Genomic DNA, 22,398 nt, shown 5'->3' on the forward strand with positions numbered 1-22,398 from the left:
GCTCCAACCACTGACTCTGTCTGATTCCACGTGCCATATTGTTTTTGCTGAGTCATCTGAAACCAGGTTTTAGACACCAAGCTATTGTACCCTGGACAGTTGGTCTCCTGGAAATAAGGCCATTCTTCCAGATGAGCATCGTGCTATTATCACACCCAGTTCACACTACCAATGAGCCTGTGACATCATCCAACCCTCCGTCCATGCCGAGATGGCCTCCCAATCTCTCGTGCCGCCAGGCATCGATCAGGCCCACGCTGGTCGTTAGAAATGCTGCTGCTTTTTGGCTGTTTTTCGTCCGAGGACCAGTCCCACCCCTTTCCTGACATTGACCTGTTTGAGGGATGTTGAATGCTTGGCTCTCTGCGCCCGTCTGGTCCTTTCTCCCAGTGTCCTTTGCCAGCTGCTCTATCCCTTCTCTGTCCCGTAAGCTGGAAGTGAAGGCTACGGGCTTGGCCTTTGATTCAAGCGAAGTGTTGTTCGCAAGAACACAGCATCGGTGATTTTGTGTGCTGGATTTTGCATCCCCTGATGTCTGGTTGGCCCAGCAAGGGTGACGCTGAGTTTGAATCCCTGTGAAGGTGCTCACAGATGTCTCCGATAGAAGTGGAGAGTGTTTTCTCTTTCCCAGGTAGCATTGTGTGATTGATATGCTCTCACACTGTCTTGTCGTCCCCCTCGGTGATTTCCTTGAGGGATGCAGGACGCAGAGCTCCTAATTCCCCCTTTCCTTCTACATGTATGAGCTGGCATTCCCTGTAAAGAGCTTTCCTTCGTTAATCAGGGAGACAGAGGGGGAGACTTTTATCCAAAGATGCTTGGGGAGGCCTGGTTTTCTGGAGAGAAGTAGGGAGAGAATATGGTCTCCAGGGGCTGTGTGGGGGTGCAGAGGGCCCCCTAGTCAGGGTCCAGTGTCTGAGCCTGATAGCCCAGGGAGGAGCTGGTGGGCTGGGACACTGCTTCGCCGTAAAGGCTGTGTGTGGGGAGAGCACGCAGGAGGGGAATCTTTGGGGGAAAGAGCGTTTTTGTAAAAGGATTTTCAGGAATGCCTCTATGTCAGATCTTCGTGCCTCCCTTGGGGTGCCTGCGGTAAAAAGCCCCATTGTTTTTTAGGGCTTCAGGAGTCCTCTTCTGAGGCTGGTTTTGGAGGCATCCCCAGACCTCAAGTTGCCCTGTTCAGTCTGGATTTCAGAATCTGTCCAGTGAATGGAGACGGGCCACCAATCATGGTGAACTTCGGCCAGTAACCAGTAATTTCACATAGTGCAAAGCAACTAGTTGAAAGAATTACAGATGAACCAACTGACTGGTCAGGTGTAGACACGGAGGCCAGGATGCTGTCCTGTCCCCTGGCTCTGGCGTGTGGCCAAAGCAGCAGTTCTTTCTTCTCCTTTGCTTGGCTTGAAGCTGAAGGACGCGTGGTCGATTCCACTTGCAATCTGGGACGGGAGGGGCTCCCCAGAGCTTGCACAAGGCACACTGAATCCGTTTGGAAGGCCACCGTGCAGACGGGACTCGCAACAGGTCTGGCCCACTGGATTAAGTGGCAGCAAGGCCAGGCCAGGCCAGACCAAGGGCAGGCCAGAGCTCTCAGCGCTCCCCACCCCATGTTCTCCAGAGCTCAGGTTTCTCGGCGGGGAAAACACACAAGACCAGCAAAGTGCAAAACATGCCAGGTGCCCATCAGGGCTCAAACCCGCCCCAAATAAGCATTTGCTCCCACCTCTAGGGGAAGGTGGGACAGGGCTCCTTCTCTGGGAGCAGGAGTCCTCCAGACCTGGGGCAGGTACCGAGGGAGACCCTTCCTCTGCATCCTCTCACCTGTCTCCTGGTACCCCTGCACCCCTATCCTGTCTGCCTAGGGACGTGCACCCTTGCTGTGGGTAGGAAGCCTAGGATTCCCTCCTGCCTCTCCTTTTCTTCTTCCACTCCCCCCCGCCCCAGCCCCAGAAGTTTCTAGGGCTGGTTGCTGTGTGCTGTGCATTCACCTGGCCTTTACTTTCCTTCTCCACTGGAACCTTCTGTACTCTAGTCACCTCCCCAGTATGCTTCTTTGGAAGCACTTCGTCTGGGCTCTTGTACTCATCCATGCAAGAGGGTCTATCTCTGTGGGGACAACAGCCCCTGAGACAGGCCCACAGGTCCAGGAGCTGGGCAGCCCTGTGTGGGGTGGGCCTGGGACGCACAGCCAGCTCCAGAGCGTGCTGACCCAGGAGCCCGTGGAAAGGCAATTTCAAGAGGAAATTGTCAAGATCACTTTAGCACCATAAGGATGAGGAGGAAGAGGATGATATCATCCTCTTCATCAGCCCAAACCCTTGCCTGGAGCTGGCTGGAGGGGCGTAGGGTCTGGAGGCCTGCCTGGGGTAGGGGCTTGGGACCAGCTGGGCCCTAAGAGCACTGAGGAGGGGGACTGGACTGGCGGGAAGAGGAGCAGGAATGGTGTGAAGGGCCAGAGCAGGGGAAGGGAGGGGCGAGGGGCGAGGAGGTGGGGACCTGGGGAGGTGGGAACTGGGGCGGGGAGATGGCCTCCCCCTCCCCTCCCCGGAGACAGGGAGGTGAGGACACTGGGGCAGGGAGGAGGGGCAGGAGGTGGAGATGGGTAGGGGACTTGAGCAGATGGGGAGGTGGGGGTTCGGGGACCGCGGAGGAAATAAGGAGGGGGCCCCGGGAGGGCGGGACAGGGAGCACGGAGGAAACGGGGAGCTGGGGGCGGAGGGGCGGAGGGGCGGAGCGCGGGCCCCGCCCCTAAGGGCCGCTGGAAAAGTTTGGGCTCTGGCTTGCGCGCGCAGAGGCTGAGCCAGCCGTCCCGGGGACACGCGACGGGGCCGGGGCGCCAGCGCGGTGGCAGGAGGAGCCCTAGCGACAGCCCAGGCCGGACCGACTCCCCCACCCCCCAGCCCCAAGACTCTCCTGTGCCCCGGTCCCCACCGCATGTGAGCGGAGGAGGAAGGGTCGCCAGGATGCGGGTGGCCCAAGTGCCCCTCCCAGAGGAAGGTGAGTCGGCGAACAGGGGTTTGGAGTCCCGGGTGCCCAGCCTCGGTGGGTGGGGTGGGGGCCCCCGGGAGGGCCCACTTTTATCACTAAATTCCAGCCTATCCCTGGCATGACAGTGACCTGGCCGGCCAGACCCCACGTCCACATCAGCCCCTCCTCCAGGCCATCCATTCCGGTGATGAGCCACAGCGGGGGAGAGGGAATGGTTCCTTTTTCCATTCTGGTGACGGGCCATTGTCGAGCAAGAGCAGGGGGACAGGGGATGGTTCCTTTCTAACTGCAGTGGGAAGGTCCAGACTGAGCTGCACCTTCATTACCTGAATGAAAGGGAAGTGGCTCTTTCCGGAGAAGTCCCCTCTGTCCCTTTCCTGGAACAACTGAAAAGTTAGGCCCCCTCCCAGGATGAGGACCTGGGGGCTCTGGGCCTGTGTGGTTGTGGTGGTTCTCCTGGGAGAACCATTCTTTTAAATGAAATTCGCCGCAAAATTCCCTTGTTTTCTTCTGTTTCTTGAAGTAGGCAATCAGGACTGTCGGAGTCAGGGCTGCAGGACAAGGTCCCTACTTCTGCGGTTGGGAGGTTCCCATGTGCTGCACTTACAGCTGAGATAAAGCCTGGAGAGGGGCCGGGGCCTGTCCTGCTGTGGCCCAGTGCTAGCTTTGCCGCTTCTAACCACCCGGCTCCTAACGGTCTGTCTCTCTTTCTCTCTCTTCTGCTGCCGGCCACTCCCGGTGACATATTTCTTTGTGGGTTTTTATATTTAGATGTAAGAGAGGAACTTCGTGTTGGGGGTTTAAAGGGAACACATTTCGTTAGGAAATAAAGCAAGGGGAATGGCACGAACATGGGGCTCTTTTGGACGATGATTTCAAAAGTGGAGGGTCCACTCTGGACACGGTACCCACCCCAAGCTGGAGCTCTGAGGACTTCCAGGATGAGACATCTTTTCTAAAGTCTGGATGTCAGAGAGGGGCTGTGGACACTCACATCTTCCTCATTCATCTTTGCAACCTTCTCTTCTTTAGTGGCATTCTTGCCGGTGTGGTTAAGAAAAACAGTTCCTAGAAGTACCAGGGCGGGATTAGGTCCTGCGGGTGTGTGATGGACACGGATGGCCGTGCCCGTGGCTGGGCGTGGAGGTGTGGTGTGCTCTTCTGGAGGCGTCGTCAAGCGTCTGGCTCTGTGGGAGTTCTCAGGGAACTGATGCAGAGCTCGATTCAGAATGACTAATTCTGTGGCCATAGGAGGACCACACATTGGGTTTTCTCAGTCAGCAACCTTCACATCCTGCCGGTCTGGTTGCTCCGTCACCTGACACCAGAGATTGCACATTGGCCCTTAGGAGCCCCTGGCGAAGATGCGGCCGGAACGGCTTCTCGACCAGCTTCACGAACTCCGGAAATGCTGCTTTTCTCTTTATGTTTCTGCATTTTGTAAAGTGCATGGCTCTCCTAATTTTCTACCATGCGCGGAGAGTAGAAACTCGCATCTCCTGAAGAAGGAGCCTCACATGTTGGCCTAACAATGTTCTCAAAATGCAGGGACTGGTTTTCCTCCCTTCTCCGGACATCACGGCCCTGATTTGACTCTGTGCTGTCTTTTCCCTCCTTCTCAAGACATCGGTACCTACAGTGTATGCTTATGTTCTATGATGGGGAAAGGAGAATCTGAGCATGCCATCACCTTGAAAATTTGGGGGTTGCCCCACTGTGAAGCCCCCTTTTCTTCTGCAGGACCTGGTGCTGTGAGCGGGGTGCAACCTCTGCGCTGTGCTTTCCGGGGCCTTTCTGTTCCCTCACACGTGGCTTCCTCATTCCTGTCTTATCAGTTTGGAGCCACTCTCATGATTCCTTCGCACCCACTTTCTGTTGAATTAATTACTTGCCTGAGGAGACATTCCATGAGCTTTCGGAGGTATCAGGATGTGCTCGGTGGACTCCATCCAGTGCCGAGACGCCTGTGTTCCGGTGACCGTCGTGACAGCCCTGGGCATGGTCAGCCTCCATTCTGTGTTGTTTTCCTCCTGTTTCTGCGGCACTGCAACCGGGTCTGTGGGAGGCCTGGCGGCAGGCCAGCCAGGTGAGCCTGGGACAAGACTGCCCAGTGGAGAGCGCGGCCCCCGGGGGCGGCTCTGAGCCGGAGCAAGGCCTGAGCCTGTCGGCGCGGCTCTTGGGCCTTGCAGACGCTGCTCCATGTCCCCGGGATCAGGTTTCCACACATGTTAGCATTCCAGCATTTGGAGAGCCTGCTGGTGACACTCTTGTCACCCGCCGTCTTGGTGAAGACCATGGGGGGGTGGACACCCCAGAAGAGCTGAGCCTCTGCTGTTGTTGCGCAGGAGTCATGACCCAGACATCCAGCCCAGCACTGCGTCTACTGAGCTGAGCCATTGAGGACGGCGACCCCCACAGCCCAGCCTCGGCTTTCCTCTGCGCATACTCAAAAGGCAGATGCTGCCACGGGGACAGACGGGGTGCCTGCAGGGGGCATTGTGGGCTCTGTGGGCTGCGTCACCGTTGCTCTGGGATTGGGTGGGAAGGACCCCACGGTTACGAGTTCTTGGGCCAGATGTCTCTTCTTCGCATAGGCCCTTAGCTGCCTGGAGGAGCTCATTCCCGCACATCTTCATTCATCCCATGGCCATCTGGGCAGGAGTCCCGTCCTGCGCCCTTACTAAGAACAAGCAGAGAAGAGAGAGTCTGAAAAGTCTGGGTGAAGAGCAGAGGGTAAGGCCTTTTGTATCAAGATCAGTTGACTTGCAGTGGGCAAGCCCCGGCACCCAGGCGAGGGAGTCAGAGGCAGACCCTGGGGCCTGTGCTGGGCTCCCGTGGCTCACCCCATGTATGTGGGCTGGTGGTGGCAGGAGTGCGCCCGATCTGTGCTAAACAGCCGAACCGTACCTGCCTGAGAGAGTCACCTGTGGCAAAGCCACCGGGTAGCGGGAAGCCTGCTCATGCTGGTGACCTCACCAGAGGCTCCAGGCCTGGGCTCCAGGCCCGGGCAGAGTGCGGGCGTGCGGGGCCATGTGTGCAAGGCTGCCTCCTGGGAGCTACCTCTGAAAGCCCACGAGGTCACTCAGAAATCTGGGGCAAGGGGAAATACTCATTAGCAAAGGCATTTCCTGGGGCATCGAAATGGCCAGCCTGTTCTTTCTTTCCTAAATTCTTGTAAACGACAACAACGGACATACTGCTTTCCAAGAAACTTTGCTGGTTGGCAAATGCTTGGCCCTTTAGTTCGGTTTGGAGGATGAATTACTTGATTTCCCTGGGAAAATGTGCCTTTGACGAACAGCACCCTGCATCTGACCCGGAGAAATCCCTCACTGTCTTTTTGTGCTTTTCTCGTTCGCCGTGACAGAGAGGGAGAGGGAGAGAGACCCCAGACTTGGTGGGAATATTTCCCTTTAATTTTTTCTTTTCCTTCTTTTTATAGTTTGTTTATTTTTCAAGTTGACATGTGTAGAGAAAGCAAGTCACTAGTATAGAGAGCACATCTGGAACCCATCGGCCGCCCGGGCCACCCCTCCCCGAGGACCGTCCTCCTTGGAACGGAGGGACGGCAGCCCCGCTGGTGCGACGTGGCCTAACCTGGGTGAAGCACGGCGTGGCCACCTTGTAGAAGGTGCCTCTCCCGAGTGCCCGTGCCACACAGCAGCTTCTGGGACAGGCCCTGCGCTCTGAGGTGTACAGACTACCTTCCTCAGCACCGGCTTCTATTTCTGAGTTGTTCAGAGGAAATTAAGCAGTGATCAGACTCCTACAACAAAATGTCAGACGGCGGTCCCTGCCAGCCCCAGATGCTTAACTTCTAAAATAAAACAAAATGTGGGCATTTATCATGTGTAAATCTTGCCCCATGGAGACTTTTCCAGCCAGCTGAATGCTGTTAGTCTCTGCAGGGACCCTCTGCATCAAAGCCCCTCCTAGACGCCAACATGATGCGCAGAAATCCGAGGCAGCCCAGGGATGCGTAGGCCCACGCTCGCGAGGACGCCCCCGCCCAGGCCCGACAGCGCTTGTTAGAACAATGACATGTAGAAACCCCCCTGTGTCCACAGACAAGAGTGGCTGGTGCACCCGTCCCCGGGAGGGAGCAGGAATTACTAGCATCCAAATGCACCCCCAATTGTGGGGCCTTATTTACGGGGAGGTCAGAAACAGGCTACAGCCCTCAAGGGGGTGAGAAGCCAGCCAGTAGTCCCTTTGGGGGTCAGTGGTGGCTGGGAGGGGTGGGACAGGCTGGCCTCCCGGGAGCTGCTGCTCGCAGTGCCCAGCCCTCCTCAGGGTGGATGTGTCCGGAGGTCCAATGCCCCTCCTGGTCCGGAGCTGGGCTGGCCGGCTCTGAGCTGGGGGTGGGGGAGGGGCAGAGTGTTCTTCCCGAAAATTCAGGTCCTGCCGCGCCCTGGAGAGGTGGGGGTGGAACTCCTCTGTGATGCTTTTCACCACAAATAACAGCACTCAGATGCATCCAAAATCAATCTGGCCTTTGGCCCAGCACGTAACTCTTGGGATGGAGTCTACGTTCTGATGCTGGTAATCCAAAGAAAATAAGCTTTTAGATTCTAAAGAGAGCCAGATGTCTTCCAGTTACGAAAAATGCGGCGAGTAGCATTTAGCAAGAGATGTTCTGAAAAAAGTGCTCTTTGAATGATGAATATTTAATCAAGGGAAATGATAAATCAAACATTACTGGGCAAATACATTCACCCTCAAAATGGGTGGTTTGGGTGGCTCTCTGGCACATCGCACTGTTTTCTTTGTGGTGGTTTTACTGCTGGGCATTGCCTTCACTGCTCGCTTGTGTTCCTGCCCTGCTTCGTTCTTTCGAAACCCTGCGTATGCAGGGAGGAAAGTCCTGCACTTCTCTGTGCTTGCTCTTTACGTCCAAGAGGTCCAGGTCCAGCAGGCTTATGGGCACACGCGTCCCTGTCCATGCTCACGGCACCAGTGCAGGGGTGGGGCGTGTGCAGAGGGAGGGATGCACATGGCTGGGAGTTATCCTGGGGAAACAGGCACAGTGGACAAGCCGCAGTTATACTGTGGTTTCCAAACCTTTCGGTTGTGGCTGCTGGAGCCCTTTCTTGCTGTCGTGGGTGTGAATTCACAAACAGTTCACAGTCTTCGCCCTTTCAGGTAACACGCGTGTGTTTCTACGTTCAGACTGTGTGGGTGCTCACTCACTCTTGATTTTAAGTCATGCTCACCACATGCGTGCCGTCGCTGCTGGGACGGAAGCCCCTGGTGGGCAAGCGGGACTGGTGGACAGAGTGGCCACTGGCACGTGGCACCAGGCTGCCTGGTGTGGGGCGTGTGGAGGCCTCGGGTCAGCTGCGTGGACCCACCATTGGTGGGGAAATAGCCATTCTCAGGGCGCTGCTCCTCCGACTCTGGTGGGGCTGGCTGTGTTCTGGGCTGTGCCCACGGCCCAGGCGAGCAGAGTGAGGCCGTGGCAGCTCTGTTTGCGGCTCACAGATGAAGTCTGAGCAGACAAGCAGTACTGAGGAGCACAGCCTTCAGGGGGCACCCGTGAGCGGACAGGCGCTGTGAGAGGCGTGGTGCCCCCGGTGCGTGTGTCAGGCAGGCCCCTCCAGGCGGCGGGCTCAGCAATGGTCAGCAGCGGCATTATTTCCACTCTTGAAACGACAGCCTGCGATTTATTGTAGAAAGTGGCAAGTGGGCTCAGAGACGTCTCCAGGGGCTGGGCTGACTCCAGAAAGTGTTGCAGAGCAGGGGGAGTTTGACTCAGGTCGTGAAGGACAGGCCAGGGTTAGAGAAGGGTGCAGGCGCGGCAGTGGGGGGCCGGCAGAACAGCGGCCACCGAGCTGACCCATGCGTCTCCAGGGGCATCTACCGACCTGCACGCAGCACCAGGAGGCCCCCCAAGGCCAGGGCCCACAGGGTTTAATAGGCAGTGCATGCAGGCTCCAGCACACTGGGAGAAGTCTGGGCAATAAAGGAACAGAGCATCTCTCTCTGACCGCAGAGAACCTGAGCCCCCTGATGGAGGGGAGGGTCCGACAGCCCCCCAGGCCCTGACCAGCACCCGCGGGGCCAGGAAGCAGTGACCTGAAGGGTGCCGGGAGCAGGGGGACCTTCGGACTTTCCTTTCCTCGTCGAGAGCTGCCGCCCACGCTGTGCCCCGGGGTCCTTCCAGGACTGAAACCATCACCACACCCCAAAATGCAGAGCAGACCCCATATCACTGGGGAGTGGTGTCCATTTGTCTCTGAACCCAACTTAGGGCCATGACTTAGATGTTGTAAAAGTAAAAAAAGTCATCACTGGGCACTCAGAGGGCTGTTTTAAGCTAACCTCATTTGATCGTATTTAAACAGAGGCTTCTAATTTAAAATCAGTGGGTCCACTGAAAGTCTCATCCCACTGTGACGTCACCGGAGGTGATGAACGCGGCCCCAGGTGAGGGTGGGAAGTATCGGGAGGGGAGGGGGGATTAAATCCGGGGCCATCGAGGGCTGCGCACTCGGCTTCAAGCCGTCACTGTCTCCCCAGACCCCCAGGGGGGTCGTTTCTTGCGGCTCGTGTGCCCAGCTTCAGCTCTGGGGGCTCAGGCAGTTTGATCTGAACTCTGAGTTTTCAGCCAAGTCCAGAGTCCAAGTGCTCGTACCTGCCTTCCTGCCTTTCCTTCTGTCACCCCCGGTGCAGGCACAGGGTTGGGTTCCGTCGTCTACCCCTCCACACGTGGCTGCCACCGTCGTGCCTCATGCGGCCCTTCCTTCCGTGGCTGTGTGGTCCTGTCTCCCACCTCTCCCGTGGGCCGTTGGGACCCGACTCCGTCCCCAGCCCTGGTCCCAGGGACGCCGTCGGGGAGGGGGTGCTCCCAGCATGTGGCTCCAGGCTCAGCAGGGGGCTTCCTGGGGGGGTCATCCTGTTCCGTCCTGCCGTGTTGTCCTGGGTGATCATGGGGAACCCTGGTTTGGGAGCTCCTGTGCACTGGATGAGAATGCAAGATTAGCACTCCCGGCGCCTTGGGACTCCCTGATGGACGTTTATTTGGGTCTGTGTGTCATTTTTACATGAGTCAACGACAGTGGCGCTCATGCACTGATCTCCCTCCTGGTGGCTGCAGACACCAAGCAGCTTCCGGTGGCCGCCTCAGCCCCCGGGGAGCTCTGGGGCTCTGCGTGACCAGCCGTCTGCATACTTACGGAGTTTGGGTGCCTTCCTCCAACTTTGCTATGGCCACTGCCCCTAGGTGGTGTCGGGCCCCCTTAATCGCTGGGCACCCCTCTTTTATCTTTGCAGGCGCCCACTCCGCACACCCTGGCTGGGGTCCGGCCGGGGCCGCCACTATTTTCTGGTGATGGACGTGCCCAGGGCGCCCTCTGGTGGGATCTGGAGCTGAGCCTCTGCGCGCCCGAGCGATGGCCACGGTCCTGATGCCGCGCCCCGGGCCCTCCCCCGGGAACCAGACCCTGTACGAGCACTACAGCTACGTGGGCAAGCTGGAGGGCAGGCTGAAGGAGGCCCCCGAGGGGAGCACGCTCACCACCGTGCTGTTCCTGGTCATCTGCGGCTTCATCGTGCTGGAGAACCTCATGGTCCTCATCGCCATCTGGAAAACCAGTAAATTCCACAATCGCATGTACTTCTTCATCGGGAACCTGGCTCTCTGCGACCTGCTGGCCGGCGTCGCCTACAAGGTCAACATTCTGATGTCAGGCAAGAGGACGCTGAGCCTGTCTCCGACGGTCTGGTTCCTGCGGGAAGGCAGTATGTTCGTGGCCCTCGGGGCGTCCACCTGTAGCTTGCTGGCCATTGCGATCGAGCGCCACCTAACTATGATCAAGATGAGGCCGTACGACGCCAACAAGAAGCACCGCGTCTTCCTTCTGATCGGGATGTGCTGGCTGATCGCCTTCTCGCTGGGCGCCTTGCCCATCCTGGGCTGGAACTGCCTGCACAACCTGCCCGACTGCTCCACCATCCTGCCCCTCTATTCCAAGAAGTACATCGCCTTCTGCATCAGCGTCTTCACGGCCATCCTGGCCACCATCGTGGTCCTGTACGCTCGCATCTACTTCCTGGTGAAGTCCAGCAGCCGCAGGGTGGCCAGCCCCCACACCTCGGAGCGCTCCATGGCCCTGCTGCGGACCGTGGTCATCGTGGTGGGCGTGTTCATTGCCTGCTGGTCCCCGCTCTTCATTCTCTTCCTGGTCGACGTGGCCTGCAGGGTGAAGGAGTGCACCGTCCTGTTCAAGGCCCAGTGGTTCATCGTGCTGGCCGTGCTGAACTCGGCCATGAACCCCGTCATCTACACGCTGGCCAGCAAGGAGATGCGGCGGGCCTTCTTCCGGCTGGTCTGCACCTGCCTGGTCCGGGGCTGGGGCGCCCGCTCCTCCCCCGCCCAGCCTGCTCTCGATCCCAGCAGAAGCAAGTCCAGCGGCAGCAACAACAGCAGCCCCTCGCCAAAGAGCAAGGAGGACCCTCCCCAGATAGCTGCCTCACCCTGCATAACCGACCGGAACAAAACCCTGCAGAATGGGGTCCTCTGCAAGTGAGAGCAGCCGCCTCCAGGAACAGGGATCCTTACACGTCCACGGGACGAGGGGCGCTCTGCTCGCAGCCACCTTTGTATTTATCACATGCCTCACGCCCGGGACTTCAGAGCTGGGGCTCGGGAAACCTATTTGCCAATAGCCTGCGTAGCGTGGACATCACTTAAGGGGGGGACCCGAGGACTCGCCAGCTGATTCCACGGTGGACAGTGTGCCTTGTCCGTTTCGGCTCCAGAGTCTTCCGAACGTCCCCAGCTGCTGACGTGATCTGCTGCCTTCCCCTGAGTCCCAGCGGCCACTCTCCGTGGTGCCTGCCGAGGGAAGGTCGCGGGCCACACAACGTACGGCGTGCCTCCTGGACGTCACGGTGATGTGAGGCAACTTTACACTACATTGTGCACAGAGCGGATGCTGGTGCATTCGTCACTTCTGCATTACGGAGCACTCGTGTTTCAGACGGCTGCCATCGTACGTGGCACAGTGTCCTGACTGAACCACCAGGTGTAAGGACGTGGCTGGCAACCAGGTGAACATGCCAGTCCCGGTCTCCTCAACTGACATGAAGTCTTGTGTTCAGCAGGCTGAATTGCCTGAATTCCCAGGAAGGGCTGCTCCCAGGCGGGTCTCAGGTGTGTGGGTCTGACCCAGACGGCATCTGAAGGACCTTGGGAGAGCGGGAGAGCTCAGTCCTGTGTCCCTGTGGAGTCTTAAACACATTCAAAGCCCCATTAACCAAGTTACTTGATTGCCTGGGGTTCCTACAGATCCCAGAAAAGCCAGGAAGAGAACCCACATGAGAAGCAGAGGACAGACACCCTGGCCAGAAGCCGGAGGCCACGGGCTGTTTAATGTGATGGAACGTTTGTCCTGAATTAGAGGTTGACTTGCTCCTATGTGGAGTCTGATTCACTATGATCAGAGAAACACCAAGTCAGTGGCCCTGTGTTGTCCCCGTGGAGAAGCTGGGGCAGTCAGCAGCCCCTGCCCGGCCAAAAACTGACCCTGACGGTGCCTTGTTGAGAGCGCGTCTGTGAGCCGGTGGTTTGCGCATTCTTCGAGGAAATGTAATGATGCCGTAATCCCCCTTTTCAGTGTGGGTTGACCCTGTGTCCCCGTCTGTAGGGAGTTATTTAGAAGGCGTTTCTGCGCATGCCTTCCCCAAGGATTCCACCTGCAGGACAAACGGACGAGGAGAACGTGCACACGTCTGTAGAGATCTCATAAACATGTTTGGTTCTTGGTAGAAACAAAACAGAGCAACCGTCAAGAGAACTCCTACTTGGGCAAGCCCACATCAGAGCCCCTGAAGTTTTTTGGTTCGCTGGGTGTTTCGGCTGAGTCAGGACTCAAGAGACGTGTTAGTGTTAGTTCTCTCGAGAAGTGGGCTCCTGCGTGCTCTCTGATGCACGTTCCCCGGATAGAGGAACATTCCTGTGGGTCGTGGGTGGTCTCCATGTGCTGACCAAAGACTCCTCATTTTTGTTATTGGTGAGGAAAGTCCCATTTGTCAGGAGACGGTCAGCAGTGGCATTTTTGTTGGCTTCTTTACGTCACTGAAAAGGAGCTTATTATCGACCGCGATAGCATGTCCAGAAAAGTAAAGCACAGAGAAAGCAGACAGTGTTTCGGAGCCAGAATGTTGGGCAGTGCGTGTTCACGTGGGGAGTGAAGGACCGCCGACTCGGTGTCCTGGCTCTGAGGGGTGTTGGGGGCCCCGGGTCTCTGGTGCTAATATTAGTGATACTTGCTCCATAACCCGAACTTCCCATTTCGAAAACGCAAAAACTTTCAAGCAGTCTGAGTGCAAAATATGCCAAAAGAGTAATTTTGTTCGTTTGGTAGACGCGGAGAACAGTCCGCCTTAATACCGGTGTGTATGGCGTCCTCGGCAGCTGGCTGGGGCGTGGAGGAGTTTCAGAGCCACAGAGAATTCGTGCGTCAGCTCTCACTCGGTCAGTGACCTTTACCGTGTCCCGCGTGTGTTTGTTAACAAAACAAAAACACAAGCCTGCTTACAAACCTGTTGCTGGGGGTTGGCCTGGGGGCTTGTTTGCACCAGGGCCCCCTCTGGTGACGCGCAGGGTGGCGGCCCGGCCTCCCACCGGCCCGTGTTCCCCCAGGACGGAAGCCACTCTTGGAAGCTTGTGACCGTCCCCCCGTGTGTCCCCCGGGCATCACTAGTTTCGGCGTGCCAGGTTTTGGTAGGCCGGGGCGTTTGGAGGCGGGTAAACCCTTCGACAAGGAGAAAATGATGTGTCCTGGCCGTAAGAGACGGGCTGTTGGGTTCAGCTCTATTTGCAACAGGAGGGAGGAGGTCAGAACTGGCCCGCTGCCCAGCGTCCTTGTTGACAGAGGGCAACTTCTAGTCTGCGTGCGTGAGCATACGTGCATGTTTGTGTGTGCGTGTTTGCACGCTTGTGTGAACGCAGGTGTGTGTGCACGTGTCCGCCCTGCCTTAGGCCCACATTTGGCATAACTAGCCTCGGGCTGATGTTCATGGAGAAATCTCGTGGCACAGCCGAGAGCCACAGCCTGCAGCCGCCACCCTGGACTCTGCCCGACGCGACCAGGAGGATGTGATCGCAAAGCCCGCCAGGACTGCCGCAGCCAGGCCGCCACGTTGACCCCGCGCCCTGGGAGGAGGGCGAGGCTTGACAGGCGATGGTGGTGTAACAAGTCTGGGATACCGGAGTACCTGCCCTCCGAGGAAAGGTTCCAAAGTCCCTCCTCTCCCTCGCGAGGCAACGCAAGACCCAGCACCCACGCGAGAGACTTTTCACACAATCCTTTATTGCTCACAGAGTTACACTGACAGTCGTTTAAACAGTGAGGCAGAGAGAGCGGCTGTTTCCCTGCACCCTGACCCGAGGTTATTCCGCGCTGGTAAAGAGCCTTTCACAGACATGTTAACGAGGCTCATTTTATAGAAAACGTTTAATTGAATTACCAAGTCCATGCTTTGAAATCCACGAGGACAAAACCTCAACACCCAAATGTTTTTAGTATCTAAGTCAAAATATCAAAGGTTTGCTACATAGTCAGAAATGCACACACCACTATCCCGAAAATGAAGGCACGTTTTCTGATAACCAGTGAGAAGGAGAAGTGCGGCATGGCCCAAATGGGGGTGACCCCGGGGGCCGCCACCTGGGCCCTCTGCTCCGCGGCCGCCGGCGTGCAGGGCTCTGGCCCGCAGCGCACCCACCTCCCCCTCCCCGCCTCTGCTGTGTTCCCCACATGGCCAGGCGTTCCCAGCTTTCACAGAACAGAGCTTAGAAAGCTCCAGATTGGTTTGGTGATTCCACTCCCCAGAATCTAAATGCCGTCCCAGCATCAGAGCAGAAAGTGGTGACTTGGCAACATACCCAGAGACCTTCACGGCAATCCTTGTTTGTTCCACAAAAGTTAACGGAAAACAAAACACGAAATTCTCAAATAATATTTATCAATATATATAATTTGCCATCCGAATGCTTTGTAAAAAGTAATAAATATCTCATTATTACACATAAAATTTACATGGAGTTCTCTCCAAATCCTTGGATTTTAACATCAAATGTTTAATTCTTGTTTAATTCTGAATGCAAAGAAACATTCACATACTTAATTTTTTACAATATTTATTCTGGAACAAGTTTTATTCAAGAGGCAAATGAACAGAGAACATTCCACTTGCAAGCGACACATGATCGTCACAGAGAAAGGTAATTCCGTGTCTGAAGATGGATATGCCCATTTATTTCTGCTGTGTTCATTGCTGCTTGCTTCGGTTGGGTAGAAAATTTGGTAGTGGGAGAAATGTCCCAGATGTGTGTGAGCTCATTAGCTGTGACACGCTAGACCACGTGTGTGCTCCCTGTGCACCAATTTCTACCAACAGCATTGCAAGGTGAGCTGCACCGGCATCTGGCACTTTCTTCCATGAGAACAGTCCTCCCAGCCCTCCAGGAGGAGCCCAAGGGAGTTCTTTATTCATGGCATTAGAGAGGCAGGAGGAGGCCCGAGGGGGGCACCCCAGCCCCAGTGTCCCTGCTGACACCAGCCATTCTATGTGAGCGTGTCCTGCCCCCTCCAGAGGTCCACCCCACCTGCCTCCTACCTGTCTTCCAGCTTGCAAAGGCTTCAGACTCCCCACACCCACCCTGGAGCCCTGGCCTCCACTGTCCTGTTGAACGCGACCGCATCAGTCATCAGGGTTGTCACACTCTCATGCCCATGCGTGCTTGTTTCCTATGGGGGGCCCGGTACCGTGGCCACTACATGGGAACCAATGCACAGACGAGGCCAAGAGAAGGCTGGCTGGGAATGCCTACAAGCCGGGCAGCACACACAGCTGTGCCTAGGCAGACAGCTCAGCCCCAGCATGCCTAGTGGAGACAGCCTTGCCACGCCTGCCCCTTCTTATCCTTCCTCTCTGGCCTCTGAGAGAGGCTGCATGCTGCCAGATGAAAGCAGGAAACCCTTCTCCTTACCTCCATCCTCCTCCACCATCTCCCTCCTGGCCTTGTCTTCCCCTGCTGGCTTCCCTTCCCGCCTGTCCCTCTGTCACTTCCACAGTGCCCCCCGCCCCATGGCCCTCCTGTCTGTTCCTGCTCCCTTTGCACGTGGGTCCCACATCCTACAGCATCCAGGACCCTCCTCCATGTGTCTGCAGATGCCAAAGTCTTCACATCTGTTTCACTTTCTGCTTGTCCTTGTGGGTTCAAATACCAAAATGCAGGGAGGAGTCTTGAGGTGCATACCGCACAGCCAGCCTGCACGTACACACACAGGTGTGCGTCTGTCCTGATCAGTGTAGGTACGTGCGTGCGCCACTGACGTGCAAAGTCCTGGTATAAAATTGCAGTTTTTCTGGCTGCTATAAAATGTGCCAGTTTTAAAACTGTGCTTTTGTTGCTTGCAAACTTATAAATATGTATAAACCCCATTATAAATTGTGGCTGGCAGATGGCATTTTATCTGCCAGCAGCGACTGCACGGAGTTCTAAATGCTTATTAATCCTCCACTTTTAAAACAGAGCATGGACTCTGGGATCTGTGACATGAGGTGGTGTGAAAACAAAGTCGTAAATTCGAGGAGGAAAGCCCTCAATCAGGGAGGGTTAAGGGCTGGCAGCTCACACTTAATGGTGGTTCTCGAAGTCCACACTCCCCACCAGCATCGCTCAGTTTACTAGAAATGCAAATTTTTGGTCCCCGTGCAGACCTCCTGGGGTGGGGTTAGGGGGCGCCTTGGTGCCGGTCCACTCCGTCTGCTTAGCCGGGAGGCCTGTCGCCCTGCCTGGGATCCCCCACCCTGGGAGTGAGCTCAGGTGTGCACGGGGCCTGCTTTCCACCTAGGATGGGCCAGTGGCTAAATGCCGCTGGGTGAGCACGGATGCGTGTCCAGCCCCGTCTCCTGCTGTCCCTCGGCACCATTAATCTTCCACATCACCATGACCCGCCCGATCATGCCCTCCTCCTCAGCTTCCTCCCCTTCCCCACCCCTGGGGCATCACCCGGAGAAAGTACATACAGTCAGACCCTCTGGGGGTCTGCTTCCAAAGCGCTGCAAACAGAAACACTTCCTTGTCTGTGTAAGACTCCGGCCTTTATGCCTTTTGCAAGCAGAAGGAGCATAAATGCAAACCCAAGGAGGAGGGAAGAACTATGTGCCATTTTCCACCAGGGACTGAGCTTTATACCCGAACTGTAAAGGACCCTAATAAGTCCTGTGCTCTAAGATTCAGCCACTGTCACCACATTCCAGCAAGTCACCTGGCCCCAGCTCCCCCAATGAAAAGGGGGTTCTGCAGCTGCACGATCCTAGAACACTCCCTTGCTTATTACCCTCTGGGGGGCCCTGGCATGCCCAGGTTTGCAACACCTTTCTGTGAAGTGGTTTTCCCAATTCATCTCTCTCGGGACCAGCTCTTTAAGTTTCACTACAGAGCCAGATATTATTCTAAAACTCAGGACCGAGATTTGTCCGCGACATACAGTGACCTAAGTGCAGTATTTCCATAGTCCCCAACCCCTTTCCTATCAGGCTGTCGCCACCCACAGAAAGGCTTGAATGGACTGCAGTTGTGGGAACACAGCGAGAAGCCCATCACACCTGCGCATGACGCGTCCCAGGAAGCAACTGTCCTTCCTGTTTCCGTATATTCACCAGCACCTCCCCATCTATCTTGCAGCGGCACGGGGTGCAGGGGGCCAGCCACCGCTCCGAGACTGGGGGAGGCCGCCGGCGCTGCCCGGGGAGGCCTGTGAGCTCGTAGGAATTGCCTTCACCTGAGGACCAATTCAGGGAAAGAAGGACCAGGACGTCCGTCCTAACGTGTCTCTTATGGGGAGGAGCCACGAGAGCATCTGGCGCTGCCTGAAAGGAGCGCTCCATCTCAGGAGCCCCGGACGGGCCGAGCCGGGAGACCCACCGGCAGAGTCCGAGCACAGGCCCTGCTGGGGGCCACGCCAACTGCTACTCTGCCCGAGCCTCCCCCTCCTAAGCCAGGCCTTCCCCTCCGCACAAGGCTGGTCACTTTCTGTCTTCCCTGGAAATGACCCGTGGCGCCTTCCTCCCTGTGAGACCCTCAGAACACCATCCGCCCTGCACCTGGGCTTCTGTCCGCCCATCCGCCCCAACACCTGCGACGGCGTTCAACGATGAAACACGGGTCACGGCAACGCGGCCGCTGGGTCCCTTGGCCACTTGAGTATAAAAACCCCGGGAGCGGCGGCGTCTGCACAGTTGGGATGGGGAGACGTTTGAACGTGTTGGCCACCAGACAGTCCACGGGGTGGTTCAGGGCCTCGAGCATCAAAGCTCACTGAAACCACAGGTGAGCAGCCCCGCGGGGACCTGCAGACTCTAGTGGGACAAGAACGTCATTTGAAAGTCCCGTTCATTCACACACGGTGGTGTGGGTGGGGGTCTCTGGGGCCATGCCCAGTGGGGACCTGCCATGCAGCCCAGCATGCCCAGAGGCCTGGGCGGAGAGGCTGGGCCCCCAGAGAGGCAGCAGGCCCGGTGCCACCGTGGGCTCCGGGGGGCCGGGCACAGTGAGCAGCGAATGTACCGGGGGATTTGGGGGTCCGGAAACACACAGCCCTGCCCTGGCAGGGGTGCGGTCTGGGTCCGGGTGAGGGGGGACCCAGGCTGGGCAGGGAGTGGCCGTCCTGGGAATCCTGAGCTCCAGGTGCAGCAGAGCCCAGAGACGTGGAGGGAACACAGCTCTGCTGCCTCCCCACAGCGAGGCTTAGAGTAGGGTGGGGCACCCACCGTGCCTCAGTTTCTCCCCCTGTGAGTGAGGCTCCCCATAATGCCCATCCCACGGCCTTGACGGGGAGCTGAGGTGACCTGTGGAGCCCCAGCATGCTTCACACAGGGGAGGGACGAAGGTGAGAGAACCGCAGCCCTCTGCTGGGTCCACAGGCTGCCCCGGCGGCGAGAGGGGAGAGGTTTCCCCCTGGCCCTGTCGTGTTGTAAGCGACCCTGGAATCTGAACTTAAAAATACATATTTTGAATTAATATCGAAACAAAATTTGATCTCCCCCCAATATTTCTAATTTTCTAAATTAATTCTCATGCAAAAAAACATGATGTATGTTGCTTATCACCACTGAGATAAACGCTGACTGCACAGCAGAGAGCAGAGGACCATTTCTCACGTCCCAGGAGGGAAGAAAAGCAGGTCAGCTGTCCAGGGGCTCAGGGTCCTCAACTAGCCTTTCCTACTTTGCTCTTAAACATTAGCATTTGGGGCCGTGCCCTTAAGATTACCCAGTGGGGCATCGCGGGCTGTCCACAGAAAAGTCATTTTATTCATTTTTTATATGTGTGGACACTCGCATACAGGGATGAACCTCTATGTATGTCTGCAGGGCTGCAGGGCTCCAGGCAACGGGGCACAGGGTGGTTCCCACAGACGCCCCCCCAAATCGGCTGCTGCCCCAGCCCCGTTCAGCTCCCACTGCTTTTGGGTGTAGAATGGGGTATCCATACTGCGACTGAAACCAGAGCCACTCCAGGAAGAGGCGGGTGGTCCTACATTAGTTCTAATTCATGGCAGAACATTCTAGAAGATCAAAGCCACTGTCTTCTTGGATTCACTGGACCCTCAAAGGACAAAAACTCCTAAGAAGACTCCACACAAATCTTCAGACCTGCCCAACCCATCCTCACCCACGAACTCCACCCCATCTTCCTCCTGGACACATACCCACACCCTGAAAACAGAAATGGGGCTCATTCAGCATTAGAACTTTGCAGCATCATTCCTCTTCAGAATTTTTAAAATCCAGCCTTAGCTCCTCATTTCTGAAGCATCAAATTTACTCCTGCCCTACTGTCAGTGTGCTGAAAGTCCCGCTGCCCTAATCCAGGGCCGCCGCGGGCTGTCCGGGCTGTGGGACGACACTGGACGGGAGCCTCGGCTGTGGCACCCATGAGAGGAGCCAAACAACAGGTTAATCCTTCTAGCTTTTAAGACGGCATGGGTTAAATCACAAGGTAACCTCAACCCAGGTGTTTTTTAAAAGTTGGAAACATTGCCCGCTGGCCCCAAATGATCCAGGAAGAAATCATGGGCCCTTTCCAAGGAGCAACTGGGAAATCTGTTGCAGAGACAGCCAGCCACTTTACCCACGCCAGCACTCGAGAAGCAAACCCTCAAGCCGATTCTCCAAACTCCCGGGTCCCCAGCCTGAGGCAAGCGTGGAGCAGGAGCAACGGCCGTGCCAATGTCTCCAGGACCGAGCACGCGTGTCGGCGTCTGCCTCCAGTGCAGGGCGTGCACATGCATTTTTCTCTACTGGGTGTAAGCGGGTGGGTGCAATTGCCTAGCAGCGACCCCAGCAGCCTGCGATCAGCGTATTGGCTAGAAGGACACAGAAACCAAGACCTGGCCCCCACCAGCCCCCCACACGTACTGGTTTGTCATCCTACAGAGGAGAACAAGGGAAGCGTGTGCCAGTCAAGGTCTTGTCACTGACGCTCACTTTGTGTCATGTCTGTCAAACAGACACCTGGACAGCAGCCGTCAAGGAGGACAGCATTCCTGTGCTGGACACCCCCCGAACAGCTGGGGCGTCACCTGCTCCTTAGTGCGGCTACACCAGCCGTCTGGTGCCCTGAGCGCACAGGTGTGAAGCCGACAGCCGGGGGAGGTGGCATCACAGAAGAAGGGGCACCAGCGACGGGGAGTGGCGGCCACCAGGACCAGCAGGTCACGGAGTGTTACGTGCAGAGCGAAACCGCTCTGGGGAGCATCCTGCCTTCTTCCGCTACAACTCCTCGTTGATTCCCCGCCCTCCTGCTTGCTTCTCTTCCCCACGTGGTGCTTATCAGATAAAACCACAGGTAACAGCTTCCTAGTGGAATTTCTCAGTAGAATGGGTCAGATGAATTAAATTTTTGCCCGGACAACTACAGTCAAACTTTTTTTTCCATTAAAAACGTACAGCACAGAACATTAGTCTTACATCTTTCTTAGTCTTAAAAAATATAAATATAGAGGGATAATTTGTACAGGATGTATACGTATGTACACCTTTAATATGCACATGAGAAAATAAGAACAAGTTTATGAAACTTGCACTTGATGGACACCTTCCTCCTGGGACATCTGGACGAGGTTCTGAGCCCATGGGCAGCAGCCCGAGTTTCCGGAGCCCCCATACCCATCTTCCGGGAAGAACCGGGACTCCTGACCACTGGTGCAGGGTCAGGACAGGGCGGCTGGCTGGTCACAGGGTCTTCTCCACCGGCTGCTGCAGGCAGAGCTCGCTTCCGGCGGAGACGATGGGCACGCTGTTCTCCAGGTGGTGGTTGATGAGGTGGCTGATGCTGTCAAAGACCCTGTCTTTCGTCCGGATCTGGGAGGGACACAGAGGGCAGGAAAGCATGACACACAGGCAGACGAGAGAGAACGCACATGCTCAGAGCCAGCCAGACCATGGGAACCTGAGCAGCGCCTTCCCAGGGCCCCCACACTCTTAGAGACATGTCTGCAAAGTCCCCTGTCATTGTCACCAGCCGGTCAGTTCAGCCGGTCATCTGTCACCCACCTTCAGCAACCACCCTGGGCACCCCCCACCCCCCCGCTGCTAGCCGTTTCTCCCCTGCTCCCCTCCTGTCCCTGAAGTATCTGTCCGCCTGCCCTGCACTCCCAGCAGCAGGGAATCCACGCTACTCTTCCATCTCTGCCACCGGAGTGTGAGCCTGTCTGGGGTGCAGACACTGCTGGCCGCGTGGCTCTGGAGCCTTGTAGTGCCTGCCCACCAGCTTCTCCCGAACAAGTGAACACCTGGGGTGGGGTGGGGATGTGGGGGGAGGTCCACACTTCCCTCCGTTCACTGGGCCTATGCCCTGGTCCCTGAGCTGCTACACTCCCAGTGCAGACCAATGAAGAAGGCAGATGAGGCCCAGCCCAGAGCAGTCTCCCAGTCTGTTCTGGACACGATCCCCCTGCACCTGGGGTGACATGGGCAGGCCCTTTCTTAGAGGTGAGAGGCACTAGGAGCTCAGCTTGAGACTACTCTTGGGGTGTTGCCTTGACTTGGACTTCTTTTTCCCACTTCTTAGCAATTAAGACTCATTTAAGTTCTGGGGCAACAGGGGTGAATGAGGATTGATGACAGGGAGGTGTTTGGGACAGTAGTGTCAACCTGGGCTCACACCCAAACCACCTGACTGTGCTCAGTAAGCCCCAGGCCAACTCCACCAGGAGCTCGGGATGGGGCTCGGCCACCAGAGCGTTTCACAAAAACCCCGTGATTCCAACATGTTGCCCAGGCTGAGAGCCCACTGGTCGGCATCTTCAGAGTACGTAGGCTGGCTGCCGTAAACACACACATGCAAACAAAGGCACACAGGAGAGGTGAATGATATAAATTTACTGCCCA

At 56.7% G+C, this 22,398-nt stretch overlaps 2 protein-coding genes across 3 annotated transcripts in view; one reads left to right on the forward strand and one right to left on the reverse strand.

Moving 5' to 3' along the window:
* The first annotated feature begins 2,798 nt into the window (after window positions 1-2,798).
* S1PR3 (sphingosine-1-phosphate receptor 3) lies at window positions 2,799-14,934 on the forward strand. The gene is made up of 2 exons (XM_045772557.2): window positions 2,799-2,997; window positions 10,261-14,934. The coding sequence occupies exon 2, from the start codon at window positions 10,380-10,382 to the stop codon at window positions 11,514-11,516; it is 1,137 nt and encodes a 378-aa protein (XP_045628513.1). The 5' UTR covers window positions 2,799-2,997; window positions 10,261-10,379; the 3' UTR covers window positions 11,517-14,934.
* Window positions 14,935-14,949: 15 nt separating this feature from the next.
* SHC3 (SHC adaptor protein 3) overlaps window positions 14,950-22,398 on the reverse strand; it is a 105,369-nt gene continuing 97,920 nt past the window's right edge. For both annotated transcript variants that reach the window (XM_045772554.2, XM_045772556.2), the window contains exon 12: window positions 14,950-21,369. In XM_045772554.2, the coding sequence (XP_045628510.1) occupies window positions 21,241-21,369 (129 nt within the window). In that variant the 3' untranslated portion in view covers window positions 14,950-21,240. The remainder of the gene's footprint in view (window positions 21,370-22,398) is intronic.

Source organism: Ursus americanus, chromosome 34 (genome assembly GCF_024610735.1).
Source record: "Ursus americanus isolate L20-20 chromosome 34, mUrsAme1.1.p, whole genome shotgun sequence".
Lineage (NCBI taxonomy): Eukaryota > Metazoa > Chordata > Mammalia > Carnivora > Ursidae > Ursus > Ursus americanus.